Source organism: Psammomys obesus, unplaced genomic scaffold, assembly GCF_907164565.1.
Source record: "Psammomys obesus unplaced genomic scaffold, mPsaObe1.curated_primary_1811, whole genome shotgun sequence".
Lineage (NCBI taxonomy): Eukaryota > Metazoa > Chordata > Mammalia > Rodentia > Muridae > Psammomys > Psammomys obesus.
Window position 1 is genome coordinate 5825910 of NW_026591711.1, and position 21490 is coordinate 5847399.

General features: G+C 38.0%; 1 protein-coding gene across 1 annotated transcript in view; it reads left to right on the top strand.

Moving 5' to 3' along the window:
• Positions 1 to 21490, top strand: part of Znrf2 (zinc and ring finger 2) — a 72432-nt gene that overhangs the window by 37190 nt on the left and 13752 nt on the right. The window contains exons 3-4 of the mRNA XM_055611820.1: positions 3906 to 4001; positions 19436 to 19541. Coding sequence (XP_055467795.1) covers positions 3906 to 4001; positions 19436 to 19541 — 202 coding nt within the window. The remainder of the gene's footprint in view (positions 1 to 3905; positions 4002 to 19435; positions 19542 to 21490) is intronic.

Sequence of the window (21490 nt, forward strand, 5' to 3'; positions counted from 1 at the left end):
TTGCGTCTGTTCTTGCCTAAGTTCAGAGGATTCAGTACAAGTCCCCTCAGGCTGCCAGTCAAGGGCCTTAACCTGCTGAGTCATCTCACCAGCGTTAAACGCTTTCTTCCATTTCTCTATCACTGTTTTCTAGCTGTTCCTTCTTATTTCATGGATGCAGTGTCATCTTGACTTATTATAACTGGACAGTTGAGAACAATTTGGGGGAAAAGCCTTTAAACATATAAGATGGAAGTCAAAGGATTTGGATTGTTCATGTTTCCTTTGTATTATTTTATGTTTGCTTACATGTTAAAGGCATTTTCTAAATTCCTCATAATTATATACAAATTATATTTGACAGTAGTTTACATTTGTGTATCCTGTCCTCAGTATGTCACACCAAGGAAAGCTTGGTGCTGTTTAGAAATTTTGCCCGCTTAAAGAAACTACCGAATTGGGGCTTATTTGTATTGATTTTTAAAGAGTTCTTAGCATAGTAAAGATAGTGCCCATTTGTTTTTGATAGATAATGCAAATTCTTTGTCAGCCATCTTTTGAATTTGCTTCTAATGTATTTCTCTGTGATACTTTTTTTTTTTTTTTTTTTGCATTATGCCTAATAGAAAAGTTTCTTAAAAGCCCTGATTGATGGTTTTTGTTTGCTTGTTTGCTTGTTTTTGTTTTAGACAGGTTTTCTCTGTGTGGTTCTAGCTGTTCTGGCCTCCTTTCTAGACCAGGCTGTCCTCTGATTCACAGAGACCTGCCTGCCTCTGCCTCCAGTGCTGGGATTAAAGGCACAGGCTGCTGCCACAACCACCTGGCTGATGTTTATTTTTCTTAGTAGGTATAGGAAGAAACTGTGAAGATGGTTCTTTTTCAGTGTGAGATTTTTCTTTATTCCTGTTCTCTTCTTTTTCCACGGTCCTAGTTTGGTCTAATGTTGCAGTAAGAAATACTGTGACCAAAAGCAACTTGGAGAGGAAAGGGCTTATTTCAGCTCAGTTATGTTGCGTCATTGAAAGGAGCCAAGGCAGGAGCTTGAAGGAGAAACCTCAGAGAAATGCTGCTTCCCAGCTTGCTCAGTTACCTTTCTTATGGCAGCCATAGTGGACTGGACTTTCCTGCATCAATTAGCAGTTAAGAAAATGTCAAAGACATGGCACCAGCCAGTCTGATCTGAGCATTTCCTCAGCCGAGGTTTCCTCTTCAAGGTAACTGTAGGTTGACAAGTGACGCTAACTATGACTCCTGGTGCCTGGTAGAAATGCTGAATTTTGTTGGTTCCTTTCCCAGTAAATGTCGTATTTTCCTGCTATAGTATCAATTTCTCAGCACTTTTATGTGGAACAGACACTATTCTGGGCTAACTGGCTGTTCTCCCTACCCAGATTTTGAAGTACTGTTTTTCCAAGGAGCTCTTTCTTGTGTAGGAGTGACTCATAGAAACTCCAGTTTTCAAACATTATTTGATGTTGTAAGCCCTGAATTGGAGCCTGGAGGCCATACATTTTACCCTCATGCATCATTGTTAGGGAAAGTCCTTGTGTTTGCATCTTGGCCTTTAAGAATTATGAAGCAAGACTTGGCCACTGATACCTTCTGTGTCAGCTCCTTCTTATATTTTCTTGCTCTTTTGCTGTTGACTTATCTCAAGTTCTTCACTTTTCTTTTTTGAAGTTTTATTTACTCTAGTGGATTAGTGGATTGAGAAGTGGAGAGAAACAAATACAACCAGTGCTCTTAACTGCTGAGCCATTTCTCCAATAAGTAAGTAAGTAAGTAAATAAATAAATAAAACATTTTAAAGTTTAGACTGGTGTGTTTCACTTAGGGAAACAGAATTCAATGAGTAGCATGAGAACTCTTTTCCATAGCTTTATATAGTTTCTCCTATATAAGCTATGATTCTAGTCTAAGTCAACAGGCTGCCTGTGACTTTGACCTCAAAGTTGAAAGAAGACAGTTCCCATAAGAACCTGTATATCCTAGAGTAGATATAGAATGTCTCTTTCATCACTGGTTACTGATCTCTCAGAGTGCTTCTTCTGTCTACACATCTGCTCCAGGGTGTCCTGGAGGCCCTCCTTCTAGAAGCCTTGGTGTCTGTCTTCTCTGTTCAGCTTCTGTCTGAGCCACCGTGAACACTCTAAATTGTTTTGTGCTTGTGGTTTTTACTTCTAGCTGGAGGAGTCTTACATCCAGGAGAAACTGATCACTCTGGTCCTTCATTTTGCTTTATTTTGGATTTTTCCTAGCCAAACTATAAATTGCCTATCTGAGGTCAAAGGTTTCCAGATCTTTTGCTCACCTTAAAGTGTGAGGGTGGAAAAAATAGTGGGACAGCAAGATGTGTGATCACTGCCTAAGCAATAGGGAACCAAGGTGAGAGACTGTCTAAGTGGAGATAGATAGCCTTCTCCCATTTAGTGTTTTCATTTGATTTTAATAGAGCACTTTGCAAGTATTAGTCCACACTGAATATTGCAGGAAAGAACCTAGCATTTAAGTATGAAAACTGACTGCAAGTGATTCCTTTGGTTTGTTGCTATTTTTCATTTGTATGATGACTTAGTATCATATGGCAGAAAGGCCACTTACTATAATGTCAGTTCTACATTATTCTAATGAAGTACCCAAGCGTGGCTGATTTCATAAGGCTGCTTTAGCCCACATTTCTGGAGGCTCATAGAATTGGCACTGATAATGTCTTCATGGTGATTGGCACCACAGTGGCAGATGTGCATTAGGAGGTGAGACATTACTTTGTCTGACAAGAAGCCAGGGAGCCATTAAAGTCTCAGGCTGAGACTTCTATAATAACTTGCTCTTGGGAAACTTGCTCTAGAGTCCCATAAGAACTGCTTTAAGTTTTGGAGCATATGTCCTCAGTGACCCAACACCCCACATACTAGAATCTCATTGTAAAGGGCTGCATGTCGAAAAAGTTGATGTCGAAGCTTTGAACATAGAAACTCTTTGAGGTGCAAACACAAAACATTCCTAAGTGTAGTAGTGGATAATGTAGACCTTCAAGACTTATAAACATGCTTTTGCTCTTCCTAAAACTTTTGCGTTTATCAGGTATGTGTTTAAAATACTGGGCAGGTAGAATATTTGCCAAGGTATTGTCTATGTTACTTTTCTGTTGATGTGAAGAGACACCATGACCAAGGCAACATATAGAAGAAAGAGTTTATTGAGACTTACAGTTTCAGAGGGTGAGTCCATTGACTGTGGTGAGGAGCATGGCAGTGGCAGGCAGGCATGGCACTGAAGCAGTAGCCACGAGTTTACATGCTGACGCAACAATCTAGCTAGCTAGGAATGACATGGGCTTTTGAAACCTCAGAGCCCACCCCCAGTGACACACATTTTTCAGTAAGGCCATGCCTCCTGATCCTTCCCAAACAGTTCTATCAACTGGGGATCAAGCACTCAAACAGGAGCTTGTGGGAATATTCTCATTTAAACCAACACTAGTACTGTGTAGCTATAAAGAATGTGACTACTGGGTCAAATTGGGAAAGATTATTTTCACAAAGATGATCAGCATAGAAAGCTATTCTAACATGAAATTGTGTGTGTGTGTGTGTGTGTGTGTGTGTGTGTGTGTGTGTGTGGAGAGAGAGAGAGATTTAAAAATGAGAATAATCTAAGTAATAGAACTAAATATTGGGAATTTAGGTAGAGCTCATTTTTTTTCTCATTATACTTGTTTAAGATAATGGGACAATTTTTATGCACTGATTTAAATCATATGATTCTAGTTACAAACCTTTTCCCCCCAAATTGAGTTGTAAGTACTGTAATTCATTATTATAAGTCTAATATTGAAGTTGTAAATGCTTTTGGTCTATGTCTTTTAAAAACTATAGTTTGATATTCAGAATAGTTAAATAACCTGGGTTTCCTTTATGTTTTAGGATTTAAATGCCCGGTGTGCTCAAAATTTGTACCCTCAGATGAAATGGATTTGCATCTTGTGATGTGTTTAACAAAGCCAAGAATAACCTATAATGGTAAGTTGAGTGCCTTAAAATAGCATTTCAGTCTAGCATTACCATAAATAATGTGAATTTCATGTCTGAGGCAAAATTTAAATGGCAGGAAGGGCTCAAAATCTCATCTTAAGATACCTTTATATGTGTAAAAAATCATCTGTTAATTGGGTTATATCTACCAATAATTGAAAATAAGTACATTTTCTAAGACATTTAATGGCAAGAGTGGCGTTGTCTTGTATTTCCTTTGAACCTTACTATCTGGCGTAATGACGGAATTATCACATCTTTTCTACACTTAGTTTTCTTGGAGTAAGACAGATCAGATGTCCTGGAAAATTCCACTGGTACATAGGAGAGAGTGAGAATGAAAAAGGCAAATTATGTTACCATAAAAATAGTTTTAGCCAGGTAATGGTGGCTACACCTTTAGTTCCAGCACTGGGAAGCAGAGGCAGGCAGATCTCTGTGAGTTGGAGGCCAGCCTGGTCTACAGAGTGAGTTGTGGGACAGCCAGGCTTATACACTACACAGACCCTGTTTCTGGGGGAGGGGAGATGCCTTGGCCTAAATGAGAAGAATGGCCAATACCTAGACCTCCTCATGTCTCTACTCTATAAGATTGTTGGTTTACACTTTGAAAACTGCTGTGCTGACTGAAATCTTTTAGGTAAGGTATAAAGAAAAAGCAATGTTTGTGATGACTCTGTTCAGGAAAAAAAAAATAATTAGGAATATAGAACGATTGAGGGACCAAAGAGATTTCACAGTGGTTAGAGCACTTGTTGCTCTTCCAGAGGACCTGGGTTCAATTCTTGATACCCACATGGTGGCTCACAACTCTGTGTAACTCCAGTTCCAGGGGACATGACAACCTCTCTTAGCCCCTGTGGGCACAGCATACATGTGGTGCACAGACATACATACAGGCAAAGCATCTATACACATAAAAATAAATAACTCTTAAACAAATCTGTAATAAATGATACATTGTTAAGAGTAGGGATTTTTTTTTCATAAATATAATTGATAGACAAGTAATGGGAGAAAATAAATGCAGGAAGTAGAGACTGAAGCTTTACTGTCACCATGTACCTATCTATCAACCCACAGATAAACTTCATTCTTGCACTAACTGGCAGTTGCTTTAGGTCTGGTGTGTTGGACTAGGGTATTCTATCTTGACCCTAGTAATACAGTCTTCAGTGTCAAGTGGAATAAATTTGGAAATTAAAAATAGTTCCCATAAGAAAAACAAACTTCAGTTGGATTTTGTGGTGCTTGCCTATAACTTCATGGCTGAGACTAAAGCCAGCCTGGGCTATTTATGTACTAATATCCTGCAAAGAGATAAATAGATAGGAACTTAAAAAAAGAAGAAAAGATATTCAAAGTTTGAAATTTATAGATGTAAAAGTGAGTTTGAAATCAAGTGAGTGGCAAGAATACCAGTAACTGGCAAAATCTGTCGGTAGACTGCCTATCTTCAGCAGCTGTCTTTTGGGTCCTAAGACACTTACTGTGATACCATGAGTAAGATAGAGCTTATCTACCAACAGGAATGAGATAAATATATTCTTCAGATAACTTTGCCAAGTGGTTTAGGAAGACTCCCCTCAAGGGAGTGTTTCTAGCTTTAGTATCACTGTGGCAACAAAGCATTTCTTTCCATTCATTTATCAGTGTATAAGCGGAAATAGCTTCTGGCAGTTACTTTGAATAGCAATATATATGTTAGTTATATCCAAACCTTTTTGTCTTTTGAAATTGTCTTATTTACATAATCCAGTTGAAATTCAGTTACTTAAAAATTTTCATTCAAGCCCAGAATTCGAGGCTAAAAGTAGATAGGTTTGTTTCCATTCTTGCTCCATTGTTCTGCCATTACATTTCATACTTATGTTTGTTATGTAGCCTTGAAAGAATTATTCTTTAATATTAACCCCCGTTTTTTAAAAAGCATAATATGTTTGCACATAATCTCAGTATTCTGTACATTTAATTTTAACATAGCTAGAACATAGCATATGTTGTAGTATTTGACAGCTTTTCATTTCCTGATTTAACTGTGTTTAGTTATTACACTTGTCTACTAGATTGTCTCAAAGTGTAACTAAATACAGTGGACTCTTGTCTTGTTGAGTGCTAAGCCAATAAGTACAACCAAAGAATGGAGAGAGGCTTGTAACTTGGAACAAGAGAGCACTGGTGTTATTCCCAAAGCAGTGCCCTCTAAATAGTAGAATATTTAATAGTATAAGGAATAAGACTTATTGTAGGTTGCCTAAAGAAATGAATCAGAGTGACTCTGTGACCTAGTGAGCCCTCTAAATATCCCTGTAGAGTTTTAACAAAACAAAACTCAAAGCAATTTAAAAGGTATGGTAGCAGTCTTTTTTAAAAAACAGCAGCCTTCTCCTCAAAGGTCAAGAGTTTGCCACTAAATGCTACCTGTGCTACTTAGCAGTTATTGACAACAAAACAGACACACACACACAAACAAACACACACACACACACACACACACACACACACACATCTCTTGCACACAAAGTTAAAGCCATTCTGAAAAATAACTAGGCCTGGGTCTGTTTATAAACATTTACAACGAGAAGCAAAGCTGTCATAAAATTTTACGTAGTTTTTAACTTTAAAACTAGCCCATGGGTTGTGAAGGTGAAGAAGGTGGTTGTACTAATCTAGGTTACAGACAGGTATGGCACAAGCCACATGCCTGCCTATCTTGGGTATGGAGACTTCTAATCGTTTTAAAGGGAAAGCCCCTGAATACCACCTCTGACACTGGTGGTGAGTCTGGTTGGAGGTAACCTTTTTAATGCCTAAACAAAACATCTGTTATCTTATCATAAAGTGTAGAGCAAATGAGTCAATAATGACTTGAAGCCGAATCTTTTGGTCACGCGACTTTGTTTCATGTTTGAATTCCTAAGTATGGACACCAACTCAGCTAGGTGGGTGTTAATCACGTTAATGCTTAAACAAGAATTCTCTTTCAGTATACTTGTATATTGTAACTTGTATCTTGTCCAGACTTCCAGAAGAGGCTAGATCTGAAATTTTGAAATGTATTTGTAAAGTATATATTAACTAGCTACAAAAGTTTACACTTAGAACACTCAGGCTTGTTTTCAGATAGATGTATTTATAGAGGTACTCTGGGAGAGGGTTTTTCCAGACATGTGAATGTAAGCTAACGACTCAGCTTGAGATTCATCCTCAGAGATACTGTGCTTGCTTCTGTTGAGGAGCTTGGTCTGCCTGAGTCTGTCTGGATTCAGAGGACTGTGTCCTTGGTGTCTAGGTTCAGTTCTGTTGGGATTGATTCATGGCAGTTCTCCATGCTGTTTGTTCTGGCTTTTGTTAGTTAGGTTTTCAACAGCTGTGACAAAAATACCCCAAAAGCCAGCAAGAAAGGAGGAGACTGGCTTTTGACCATTGTTTCAGGTGGTGGTGCTTTGGCCTTTGGGAGGTAGGAGTATGTGACTATGTGACCAAGCTCTATCTTGGTGTCCTGGGAGCAGAGAATATATGAAAGGATGTGGTAGTGGTTCTGTTAGGCTCTTCAAGAGTGTGCCCAGCAATGACCCACTTCTTAACTACCATAATACCACACTGTGGGGACCAGGCATTGGCACACAGCTGTACGACATTTCATAACGAGATCTAACACTGGCTTTAGTGTGTCTGGGTTTTGTGGGCATGAAAGTGTCATTTGAAAGTGAATTATTACTGAGCGCTTCTGTGTGTTTTCTTGGCTTACTGAATCACGCATAAGCTTACTGTGGGGTAACATGACACTGAGTGGGGCATGCAGCTTTTCTTACTTAGTGTTAACCTGCTAAAAGGATGTTTGCTTTGAACTTGAATAATGTGTGTGTCATTTTCTTCTCTTTTAAAACAAAAAAGCAGCTTAATTTGTCTATTTTTGAAACAGATACTATAGCCTAGGCCAGCCTCAATCTGTCCTCATCTCTTGCCTTGGCCTCTCTAAGTACTGGAATTTTGAGTCTTTTTCTTTTTCTTTTTTTTTTTTTCTTTTTGCAGTTAGATTGTGTTGGTAGATTAATGGTGTAATTAAATTGTGTTAATTTCTGATGTTGCTGGATTTTTACATCATCATGGAATATTGCTACTGAGGTTACACACAGGCAAATGTTATGATTTGGAAACTCTTCCTTTGCTTTAAAGTCATCTGTATAATTTAGAAAGTTCTGCTCTCTTTGTCAGCTACAACATGGCTATGAATCCATCTACTCTTTTAAGGCAGACTAGCAGCAGTTTAATCAGTGCAGTCCTTTTCATTTCCTCAATGTATTCTGGGAATTTTGTTTGAAAGTAATTCTTTTCTATACCTGAGTGTGGTGGAGCAGTTACGTAATGATGGCACCCAGGAGGTAGAGGCCGGAGAAGCAGGATTTCAGGCCAATCTGGGCTACATGAAAGCCTATTTTAACCACTCAAAATAATAAGAAATAATATCTTCCTCTAAATTTTATATTTAATCAGTGTAACCTTTCACATGGTATTTTCTCACATTTTTTTTTACTCTTTACAATATCTTTGGGTTTTTTTTTTTATTATCATCTGTGCTTTAGTCAAGCTAAAATATTTAATTGATATATTCAAAGAAGATAATAGTTTTAAATGAGTCGAAAAATTTATTAATGCCAAGTATCAAATAGCCTATTTTTTTACTCTATATTTTAATAAAACATACATTTTCAATAGCCCTTACCAATTTAATATGCATTATTCCTTTTTCTAATTTCAAAGGTAATTTTGGTAGGGAGATATATTAGAAAGTCATTTGGATTATGATGTTACAGAGTATTGGCCATCTGTTTTTGAAATTCATTGGTTTATTTTTGATTTAAGTGTATTTTTGATTTTTGTAAATAATGATTATAAGCTGTCATAGTTTTAGCTGTCAACATGACACACACCTAGAGCCACTTGGGAAGAATGACCCTCAGCTAAAGAATTACTTTGATCAGTGTGATCCTGATCGGGGCTTTGTCTCTGGGGGTATCTTCGCAATTGCTAATCGATAACACTAAGCCCTGTGAGTAGTGCTATTTTTTTAATTCTTTATTAATTATACTTTATTCACTTTGTATCCCCCCCTGTGGTTCCCTTCTTTCCTCCAACCTCTGCATGCATGCCCCTCCCCAAGTCCACTAATAGAGGAGGTCTTCTTTTCCTTCTGATCCTAGTCAATTAGATCTCATCAGAGGAGTGGCTGCATTGTCTACTTCTGTGGCCTGGTAATGCTGCTTCCCCCTCAGGGGGAGGTAATTAAAGAGCAGGCCAATCAGTTCATGTCAGAGACAGTCCCTGTTCCTATTACAATGGAACCCACTTGGATACTGAACTGCCATGGGCTACTTCTGTGCAGGGGTCTTAGGTTATCTCCATGCATGGTCCTTGGTTGGAGTATGAGTCTCAGGAAAGACCCCTGTGTTCAGATTTTTTGGTTCTGTTGCTCTCCTTGTAGAGTTCCTGTCCTCTCCAGATCTTACTGTTTCTCACTTTTTTCCTAAGATTCCCTGCACTCTGCCCAAAGGTTGCCCATAAGTCTCCGCGTCTGTATTGATAGTCTGCAGGGCAGAGCCTTTCAGAGGTCTTCTATGTCAGGCTCCTACTTGTTCCCTCTTTTCTCCTTCTTGTGATGTCCATCCTCTTTGCCTTTTTGGATAGGAATTGAACATTTTAGCAAGAATCCTCCCTCTTGATTAGTTTATTTAGGTGTACAGATTTTAGTAGGTTTATCCTATATTATATATCTATATGAGTGAGTATATACCATGTGCGTCTTTCTGCTTCTGGGATAGCTCACTCAGGATGATCTTTTCCAGATCCCACCATTTACCTGAAAATTTCATGATTTCCTTGTTTTTTATTGCTGAGTAATATTCCATTGTGTAGATACACCACAATTTGTGCATCCATTCCTCCACTGATGGGCATCTGGGCTGTAAAGTACCTTGGTGTGAACCTAACCAAGCAAGTCAAAGACTTGTATGAAAAAAATTTCCAGTCTCTGAAGAAAGAATTAGAGGAAGATATCAAAAGATGGAAAGATCTCCCATGCTCATGGCTTGGCAGGATTAGTATAGTAAAAATGGCCATCTTACCAAAAGCAATCTACAGATTCAATGCAATTCCCATCAGATTACCAACACAATTCTTTACAGACCTTGAAAGAAAATTCTCACCTTCATATGGAACAACAAGAAACCCAGAATTGCCAAAACAATTTTCTACAGTAAAAGAGTAGTGCTATTATTGCTATGCAGCCTAAGGTAGCTCAGGGATTAGAGAGACAATGAGCAATTAAGAGCACTTAACTGCTCTTGCAGAGAACCCAGCTTTGTTTCTCAGCACCCACTTGACAGCTTACAGCCCTTTGTAACTCCAGTTCCTTGGACACTAGGCACACACATGACACAGACACACATGCAGGCAAAACACTCACCCATAAAACAAAATTCTCAAAAAGTAATTGAGCATGAGCCTGTGAACAAGCCAGTAAGCACCCTCCATGGCTGGACTTTGGTTCCTGCTTGATTTTTGAACTCCTTCCTTGACATGCCTCAGTGACGGTTTATGACTTACACGTATAATTCAAATAAACACTTTTATCCCAAGTTCCTCTTGGTCAAAGTCTTGATCATAGCAACAGAAGCAAACTAGAACATAAGTGAAGTATGTTTTCTACAAAGTGAAAAAAATCTTCAGTTTTGTTTATTGTTTGTTTGTTTGTTTGTTTGAGATAGGTTCTCTCTGTATAGCGATATCCAAAACCGGTTTGGTGCTCCCTATGCAGACCCTGTGGGGCTCAGACTCAGATCTGCCTGTCTCTTCTCAGCAGAGGTTAAAGACATGTGCTATCACACCTGGCTACGTCAACAGCTTATTAATACGTAAATCAAGTTAGTTGTATCATGGAAGTAGTCAATATATTTGCTAAGAGGGAGTCTTAGCAAACCAAACATGGTCTACATAAGTCTGACAGATTGAGAAATTTTAATAAAATCCCCCACTGTAACTGGTTTTACAAATTTTCCTCAGGTTTAAAGTTTAAGTTGAATTGGTGACATTAGCTTTAAAGAAAATTTTCTGGCTTTATGTATTTTTATGTGTGTACATGTCTGTGCAAGTGTTTGTGTGTGTATGTATGTATATATATATATATATATATATGCAAGTGTATGTATGTGCATATATATATGCACATGTATAGAGACCAAAGATTGATGTAATCTTCTATTACTCACTGTCCATCTTGGTTTTTGGAGACAGGATCTTACTGAACCTGTAACTTATCAATTCTGCTGGACTAGCTGACCAGAGAGCTCCAGGGAGTTCAGGGATCTGTCCCCATCTGCCCCCCACCTCACCAACTGTGGAGTTACAGAAGCATGCCAGCAGGCTCTGCTTTTTCATGGGTGCTAGGACTCCAAACTCAGGGCCTAACGCTTACGCTTGAAGTACTTTACCCGCTGAGCCACCTCATAGTGTTTGGCTTTAAATATTTCATAGCTATGTTATTTGCACTTTTTAAGGACAGGTCTTCAGTAGCCGAAGCTATACTTGCATTCACTGTGTAGCCAGACCTGTACTTGAATGCCAGTTTCCCCTGCATCCACCTCCTGAACTGGTCAGATTGCCAGTTAGCCACAGTTGTGTTTGGCTCTTTCATGTTACATTTCTGGTTTATTGTGTGTAAATGTCTTACCTGCATATTTATGTGTTCCACATTGCACGCCTGGTGCTTGTGGAGTCAGAAGATGGCATTGTATTCTCTGGGATGGAATTGCCGATGGTTGTGAGTCACCGTGTGGGCACTGGGGGCTGAGTCCAGGTTGTCTGCAAGAAGAAATGCTCTCAACTGCTGAGCTATCTCTCCGGTCCCTAATGTTATATTTTTACTCTGTCTCGTATAAGGTGTTAGCCTGTTTAATGTCATCATTTGATGGTGAGGATGACTTTGCAGTACAGGGATCACAACCCAGTTTGTGCATCACAAACCCAATTGTTTGGTGCATACCAAACAATTGCTCTACCCTAGTCATTTGATACTATTTTAATTTTCATTTGTTGACCTGTAAGTGCTTTGTTTACCTTGCCAATAACCAGTTACCTGCCATAGTTTTGTGAACTCTCGTAAAACATGAAAACCTCTGCTTTGGGGTCTGAATCAGAGGATTTATTATTTGTGAAATAACAGCCAGAAAAGTCATTTGTTGGTCCAGAAGCCCTGGTTCCCAAATCAGAGAGCAGCTGCCATGAAGAGGAGCCCAAGGAACCTGTGCTTTTTGCTTGGGACACATCTTCCTGTAGCTCTGAAACTGACATTGTACAAAATGTCCTTGAAAAGATCCCCAGAGGCGCAGAAACATGACCAGGGGAGAATGGCCTTCCAAATATGGTTTCTTTGAGTGTTCTGCCTGCCATCTTTGCTCTAACTCCATTTTCAAATTAACTCTTCTTTTTGACTAGGTATGTTTGCATGGTTACAATGCAGAGGCAGAAATACCCAGTGAACAGTCCCCACTCACCTTAGGTAGCTTGAATCTCTTGTGATCTTAACAATAGAAAAAGAGTGTGTGTGTGTGTGTGTGTGTGTGTGTGTGTGTGTGTGTGTGTTGCTTTTGCAGTGTTGAGTGTGAAATTCAGGGTCTCATGAGTACTTTCTACTGTTATTCTATGTCCCTGTTCATGTTTATGCAAACATGTAGTATACATTCATTCTACATATAAATGATCATTTTGTATATAATTTGAACCTTGAGCTTCTAAAAATATGTGTTATTCTAAATGAATCGTTCTTTTTTACTATTGTTTTATATTTTGCAGATGGATTTACCATAGTTTATTAACTAGTTTTTTTATACATGAATTTTTACGTTGCTCTTGGTGTTTTGAACAACTGAGTATGTCCTTGAGACATGTATCTAAAGTCATGCTCAGCCAAGGTTATATGTATACTTTGTGTTCCTGATAATGATCATACATTGTACTCTAGTGATATTAGAGTTCATTTCTGGATTTGGTTTCTCTTCCATTGTTGCTTTTGCTAGTAATGGTGTAGACCACTAATCACCTCAGCATGACCTGCCCATATAGATAGTAAGGTATTAGCCATCTCTCCACTGCTTTGTGAGGTAGCTGCCACTCCCAAGTGTTCCTAAGTAACATGCAAGTTTAGCATCAAGCCCGAAGCTGTCTAAGCTATTAACAGGCGGTAGGTTTTGTTTTGTTTTTTAATGGGCTTGGAGTTGGGTTTTTTGTTTGTTTGTTTCTGCATTCAAATTGTTGGCTCTTTTATTGCTGTTGTGAATCTTGCCTGCATTCTAATTTTAAAAGTACATAGTAATGAATTAAGCTTGAAAATTATGTAGAAATAATAGCTTTTGGGGGTTTTTAGTAACTGATTTTCCCCCTCTGTAGAGATCAAAACAAAGAGCCTGAATCTTGTTTACAAGCTTGTTATATTTTTTTAAAGTATTTGACAGTTTAAGGGCTTGGTAGCGGATAGAGTGCCATTTAGGGCAGTATTTCATTAGGTATAACACATAATTGTGATTTTTGTTTGTTTTCTTTTTGTGAGTGTGAGAGAAAGGGGTCATAAATTGGAAGATTAGAAAGGATTCTATAGTATACTCATTTCTCAGGTGGCTTATATGGCTATTTGCTGCCTATAAGGAACTCAACTCTTTTTGGTACAGGCTTTGAGTCTGCTTTTAGGTCACCTTGGGAATGAAAATGTGATTTGAAAGACGTCTTTTCATCCCTTCTGTTCCAGTTTTCCCAATCCAGGTTCTAGTCCATTTCACTTTGGTCACATTTTCTTCGAGGAGATGCTACGTGAATTTCCAAAATAGTTCCAGGCACATCATTTTTTAATGATTAAAAACATTAAAAACTCTTCCTAAATAATATTTTTGTTTGCTTTTGAAACATATGGACTCCATTACTGTGTAGTCCAAGCTGGCTTCCAACTTAGCAATCCTTCTACATGCTTGGGATTTTAGACATGAGCCATCCCTCACGGCTAAAGCGGTCATCGTATTTTTATATTGCTTGTGACAGTACAGGTGTAGTGTAGTTGTGTGGTTACTATAGTAAGTTCTTAGTTGCATTTACACAGAAAGCGTATGCAGAGGCAGAGAAGCCAGTAACTCTAAGGTGAGCCAGAACATGATTCTGAAAGAGATAAAAACCAACAAAAATCAGCGTCATTCTATTAAACATCATTTATAAGCTGTGTTATAGTATTTGAGTAAAATAATAGCTCATGGATCTGAAATGACAAATATTAGCATTAACTCCTTTTAAACCAGTTGGGATAATATCTAACATTAGTAAGAGAGACCCCACTTTTCATTATTTGAGTAATTGCTTTTTACTAATATTGTGATTTTTTTTTTTTTTTTTTAATTCTTGATTTTTCTAGGGATTATTTCACATTTCAACTGCTTTTGTTTTCTTCTGCTATCATTGAGGGTTCAAGAGAAAGTAAATCTTCAGGTAAAACGCCTGATCTGTGATAGTGCTTGGCATCGGATTGGCTGGGAAGATGAACCCACTGTTTGGATGCTTGTCTGAAAGTGACTGTGGTGATTTAGACTTGTGCATGGAGTCCTGGCTGCCTCTGACACTTGGCCTTTGTTTTGTTTTGGCTTTTGGAGACTTGGCTGTCTGCTTTTCTTCATGTTGTCTTGATCCACAATAACTCTATGGGTATGTGCTTGGACCTGCTAAATCTTTTAATTTTGCATAGTTGGCTGCTTGAATTGTAAGTAATCTCTTTGGACAATGCAAACTTTAAAGAGCTTGAGAAGCTGTAAGTGAAATATCAATTTACAGAAGTTTATAATTAGCTCATAATTGTGTTTGTTAGCTACTGTCTATTCTGAGGTTTGATAATTTACCTCTGCTAATATTGAAAATTCAAGAGCTGATTCCAGTTGGTATGTGGCCGCTGTAGATAGCACAGATGATACTGTTTCTTTTTGGACAGAACATGTTGTTGGCCAAGATTGCTTAAAGCTGGTCAAGCAGTGGAGGGTGAGCTGATTTCTACTCTCAACTTTGTAACATATTATTAACTCCTATCCATCAGCTGTGACCAGTCTGAAGACTTTGCCCAAGGGCTGGAGAGAGACGGTTCAGTAAGACTGCACTGCTCTTACAGAAGACGGCAGTTAATGTCTAGCACCCATACCGGGCAGTTCACACTGCCTGTGGCTACAGGCAAGTCACAAGGCCCAGCACCTCTGCCTGAGGGCCCTAGCATCCACAGAGTTTTAAAGAACTAAAGTTATAAAAAAAAAATACTTTCTCTAATATATTCTCTAGCTTGAGAGTTTCACACACTTAAGGTTGTCTAAAACTGTTCATTTGCATCAGTATTTACGCTATTTTAATTTTAAAAAGTTTTAAAATGGAGTGAAATTACAAATAGCAAAATTCATGAAGTAAGCAAAATGCTACTTAATTAATCAACCTAAATCCAAGTTGCGGTCCCAAAACACAACTAATTTAAGTGCTTCTGATAAGTTACTTAACTTCCTCAAGCCTTTTTCCTCACATGTAAATGTAGATAAGTTGTTATTGTGTAAGACTAACATAAAATACAAGTGTGTGCAAAAGAAAGTAATAAAGTACCTGTTTGTGTTGCCTTTGTGGATGAAGCCACAGTGTATACAGTGTTAGGCGCAGTTACCTGCATGTTACTGTTCTAGAGACCATAGTCATGGGTATATATATATATATGTATGTGTGTGTGTGTGTGTGTAATATATATATATATATATATATATTACACACACACACATGTCAGAAGTATTTCAGCAGTTCCAGTCAACATGAGTTTCTTTGAACACTGGAATATCAAGGGCAGGAGAAAAAGAAATAGGGTGGTAACTGACTTTTATTTTTTTAAAAAAGTCCTTAAAATACTTCCTAATAACAAAGCAAAGTTCATGTAGTATTTTTTTAACTTAAAAAAATATTTTATATAAGTCTTTAAAATCTTATATTTTGAGTATATTCCCTATGTTAATATTGAAGACAAGTAGTAGGATGTTTCAAAAGTTGACTCACTTAGTCAAACTACTAGCAAAATGGAAATCTGTATTAACTTTTCAATTTTCTACTTTTTAATTTAGTTTTATGGGGTTCTTGTTTGTTTTTTGAGAGGACCACCCTATGTAGCCTAGGCTGTCCTTACTGTGTAACCAGGTTGGCCTTGAACTCACAGAGGGATACTCCTGCCTCTGCCTCCCAAATGCTGAGAATAGAGGTGTGTGCCACATGCCTAGCGCATAAATTTTTACATTTTTTATGGGTGGTCTTTCCACCCCGACCTATTTCTCACTGTGTACCCTAGCTTCCTTGAATAGCTTTCCCCTGTTTCAGTCTTCTGGGTATGGTTATAGGGCTATGCCACTATGCTCAGCTCAACTAGAAATCTCATGCACTTTGTAATCTTCATCTGCTGTTTCTGCCCCCCCCCCCCCCTTTCTGAGGCAACTGTATATGGTAGGATGCCGAGAAACTCAGGTACCTGTTTCTGTGTTGAGCTAGAATGCATCCCCAAAGTGATTCTGGCATCCACCTGTTGTTAAAAGTCATTGTTTTAACTTTACCCCTTTTCCATATCAGTATGTCAGAATTAATACATAGATAATAAGGCACCAGAGAGGTAGGGTGATATATGGTATACCAATTTTACTCCAACTACTCCCTAATGAACACTTTGAAAAAACACAGTTGAGTTTTCACATTACATAATGATTTTTTTTTTTTAACTGTAAAAACATTTTCAGGTAGATCGTATTGGAAAGACTTTAAATTTTGAAAAACTGAGTATTTTTATTTGAAAGTTTATTTTAAGAACAAACTGCATTCTAACTTGGTTGCTTCCCAGATAGCATTTGAGCATGGAGTACTTCTAATTGTCTGATCAGATAGGGTTTTACAGGAAGCTGTTACCAGCAGAACTTGAGCTCTGGTTTAAGCTGCTGTTTGGGTTGTTGGTGTGTGAGAGCTTGCCTTGATGCTGAAAATACAGGTGTCGTTGTCCTGGAGCTGAAAGGAATTAAAAATCAAAGTAACTGCTTTTAACACAACATTCTGAATTGAGGTAGTACATCCAAAGTATCTTAGGCTCATACTTGCTGTGTCAAGTTTAAAGCAGCATTATGTAGAATTCTTAAAATACAATGTTACAGATTGGATTTGCCTTTGGTGTATGAATTTTATGGGTAGGATAAAATTTAGAAATACTACATTCAATACAAATTTTAACTAAATATTTTAGTTTTAATGATTATTTAAATTGTCATTGCAAAGTCTAAAAAGACTTTTGTAAAAAGAAATGAGACCTGACTACAGGTCAACATAGATGTGTTAGAAGTCATGTATTTTTCTTACAACAATATATCCAGAGTGTGTTAAAGTTCTTCATACTTGTAGTTCATGTTGAATCTGTGATATGGACCTTATGAGAAAATGGTAATGGCATTTGTATTCAAATGCTCATTTCATTTATCTTTTTATTTGCAATGAGTGAGATTTGAGAGTTGATGTCTACTGAAACCTGAGGCATTATCAGTCAGATAAAAGAAACCAATGTGTTTTAAGATTGGTATGTGCTGCAGTTTTGTTTGCTTTTGCTTCTTTTGAGACAGAGTCTCTCTTTATGACCCAGGGCAACCTTGAGCGTGGTCCTCCTACCTTAAGCTTTCCCTGTGCTGGGATTATGAGTCATAACTAATGGAGGTGGGTTTTTTTTGTTTTTTTTTTTCCCCCCTCACAGCCGTGTATGGGCTGCAAAAAGTAGAGCTTCATTCTTGAAGTTATTAGAAAACTCATTCATAGCTTTATTAGGTTTTATGGTGTGGTTTTTTTTGTTTGTTTGTTTGTTTTGGGTTTTTTTTTTGCGGGTTACATGGCGGGAATATACTGTATGTTTTAGAATTACAAACTTTTACAAAGCGTTTTTTTCCTCTGTTTGATAGTGCTGGGATGAAACCCATTATCTTTTGCTCTCTCTTTGCTATCTGTCTATTTAGTGCTTTAACTGTTAACTGGTCCTTAAGTGATAGGCTTCAGTGGAGTTAAAGAAGAGGGGAGGAGGGAGATAGAAGAGGACTCTAACAGAAAAAGCAAAGGCTTGTATCTAGTAATGACAATGACAGCAGCGCTCCAGGGTCCACAGAAAACAGTAAAGTATGGGAACTTGAGGGAAAGGGTGTAACACTTTGCTCTTATCTCTGTCTTAGTTGCTGATTGTGATACATTGGGGTATGAGTGCTGATAGCTTTTTATTCATGGAAGTTGTTCATTACCAGGCTTCTCTGTGAACCAAGAATAGGCTGTTTTCTCTCAATCTGTTGTCTCTGAATGAATCATTGAGAGGAGCCACACTATTCTCGGAAAGTGTTTTATTCATACTCTGTAGTAATAGCATGCTTTAGTTTTCTGAGCTAACACACTAATTCAGGCAGGATCTCTTTAAACATTAATATAGAACACTAGGCAGGGTGTAGTGGTGTGTACCTTTGTTTGCTGCACTCAGGGCAGAAGCAGAGGCAGATGAGGATCTCTGTAAATTTGAGGCCAGTCTTTTGTACATAGTGAATCTGGGCCACCCAGGACTGCATAATAAGACCCTGTTTCAAAATAAATTAAAATAACATTAAAACCATTTAAATTACAATTTTAGAATTTTTTAAAGGAATATCTGCTTTGTATAAGGGGTTTTCCCTTGTGTTTTCAGACATCACAGAGTGTTTATAGTACTTTCAGTGCTGTCTGGAAGCCTTAAATCACTGTCTGGGGTTGGTATGGCATTGCTGATGGGAAAAGTTATGAAGAATGTCTCCCTGTACCAGGTCTTCAAAACTCCGAACTTTCTGAAGTCACTTTGAGAATGTAAACAAGAGCATTGATACCCTTCTGCATCTTTTTTTAGATAAGCAGCTTTTTACCCTGTTGGGTGATTTTTTTGTTTGTTTCCTTTAGTTAAAAAAAAAAACTTAAAATGGTGTTTTATATTCGTGTCCTTTCAACCACACAATTAAACTGTCTTGGACACTAAATTAATATTGATACACGGGAAAGAATATGAGTTACAAATTACAAATAAGTTAAGTTGTTAGCTTATTGTGGATCAGGATCTCGTGCAAGCTGAGAACCATGGTAGTGTGACCTTGCTTACTCTCATGCCTCAGTGAAATGGGAATGCCAGACACTGTCTAGAAGCAGGTGTGAGGGGCAGTTCACTCCTTGTGCATAGTACTTCAAGTATCTGTGCTGAGTTTTCTGTAATTGTATAAGAAGGCTAAGTCATTGGTTGGTGGTTTTTGTGTTTTAGTTTGGTGGCTAGTTTCACTGTACTGAATTGTTTTTCTTCACAGAGGATGTGCTGAGTAAAGACGCAGGTGAATGTGCAATATGCCTTGAAGAACTGCAGCAGGGAGACACCATAGCACGGCTACCTTGCCTGTGTATATATCATAAAGGGTAAGTTTAGTGTTACTTTAAGTTGATATTAAAGCAAAGTGATTATTCTTTTAGTCAAACATTGCAGTTAGGGCTTAAAAGGCTTCTTCTTCATTCAAACTCTTCTGCTCAACTTAGGATCTTAATAACACCCCATCTCCCTTTCTCCCACTTGCTCAGAGAAAATGTGAACAGGCATCTGTTGTATCTTGAAGGCTGCCATTTTTAAAGCGCTCAGTGCTGTGCAGGTGTTTTCAGCTTGGCCAGTAGGTGTCTGTTTAAGCATAGCAACCACTTCACTTTACAGCTGACAAAGAAGACAGTAGGACTGTTCCCAGGCATTTATTTCTAGCAGATGGCAAGCCGAGATTCCAACAGATTGGGAATTCGAGCAGATTGACCTCAAAGCCCACTTGTTTTTTTTTTTTTTTTTTGTGCATTCTTTTTGCTTTTAGAATAACACAGGACCATTTTTAGTTTAAAAAACAAAGCTAGGCATGGTAGGAAACTGTTGGTTTCTGAATTCTAGGCTGGCCTGGTCTACATAGTGAGTTCCAGGCCTGGTAGAGAGACCCTGTTGCCAAATAAAACAAAACAAAACACTGTTGAAGGTAAACACAAAAAGAATAGGGATTGGAGAGTTGGCTCAGGAGTTAAAAGCACATACTGGCCAGTTTAATTCCCAGCACCCATGTCAAGCAGCTCACAACTACCTTCAACTCTAGCTTTGGGGGAGGGTATAGGCAGAGGGTTCCAACACCTCTGGCCTCAGAGGGCACTGGCACTTGCATGCACATACCTACATATATACACACAATTAAAAGAAATAACAAAGTATATTTTAATTTTAAAAAAGAATAGAAAGTTACAGCTTTTGAACAAAGGAAAGGAATAAGGTGGAATTTTACTTAATGGGAGCTGTAGGAACAGCATGGAGAAAGCACAGTAAACAATGCAAAATGAGGACACAAAAATAAATCCAAACATATCAGTAATTGTATCTATAAGAATAAATCGAAAGTAGGTGAAATGTTGGAATACGATGTTGTTAAGCAACATGCTTTAAAGGTAGACAAATACAGAATTAAAAGGATATTAACTAAACTAACAGTGTATACCAATGTCACACAAATAGACATCACAGGTAGCATTACTTAGAACAGAGTTAGTATGTAAAGGTAAATACAGAAAACTTCTTGATTATCTGTTTATCTTGATATAAACTATTTTGATTATTTAAAAAATTTCCTGACTAAAATAGTAAATAAGTCAAGAAAAGAAAATTGAACAGTTTTAGCTTGCCAAGTTTTGACTTTATTTTCACAGACAGAATCTTAACTATATTGCCCAGCATAGCTTCAAATTTTCCTTGTAGTTTAGGCTTCCCTCATACCTGTGTCCTCCCTCAGCCTCCTGAGAGCAAGTGACTTGGGGGGTGTGTCGCTGTGCCTGGCTTCCATTTTTCCACGTCTGTTTTCATTTTTTGGTACTGGAGATAGAACTTGGGATTCTGCATGTCTGAGCCTTTCTTACCATGGAGCTGAATCCCCAACCCTGGGTTCAGTGTAATGAGTACATATGTACGTATATGTACCTAATGGTTATAGAAACATAAGGTATCTAAGATTAATATGCATGTAAAGCATGGTGGGTATGAAAAAAAAGCAGTATTATAAAATAAGATTCATACCCAAATTAATCTATATAGTTAATGCTATCCCAATCAAATCTGGACATAATATTTCCAAATATATATATGGACTAATGAGAAGGGCTAAAGAGCAGCAACCACACTCTTGAAGAAGAATCCTGCTGGCACATGTCCTAAGAGATGCAGAAATGAAACAAGTTAGGACAGAACTGAGTCCATAAACATGTGAGCCTGCGAGGGAAGACCACAGCATGGGACCTAAGGACACAGAGGCTGCAATTAGGACTCTTAATCCTTCCACTAATTAATTCTTTATGTG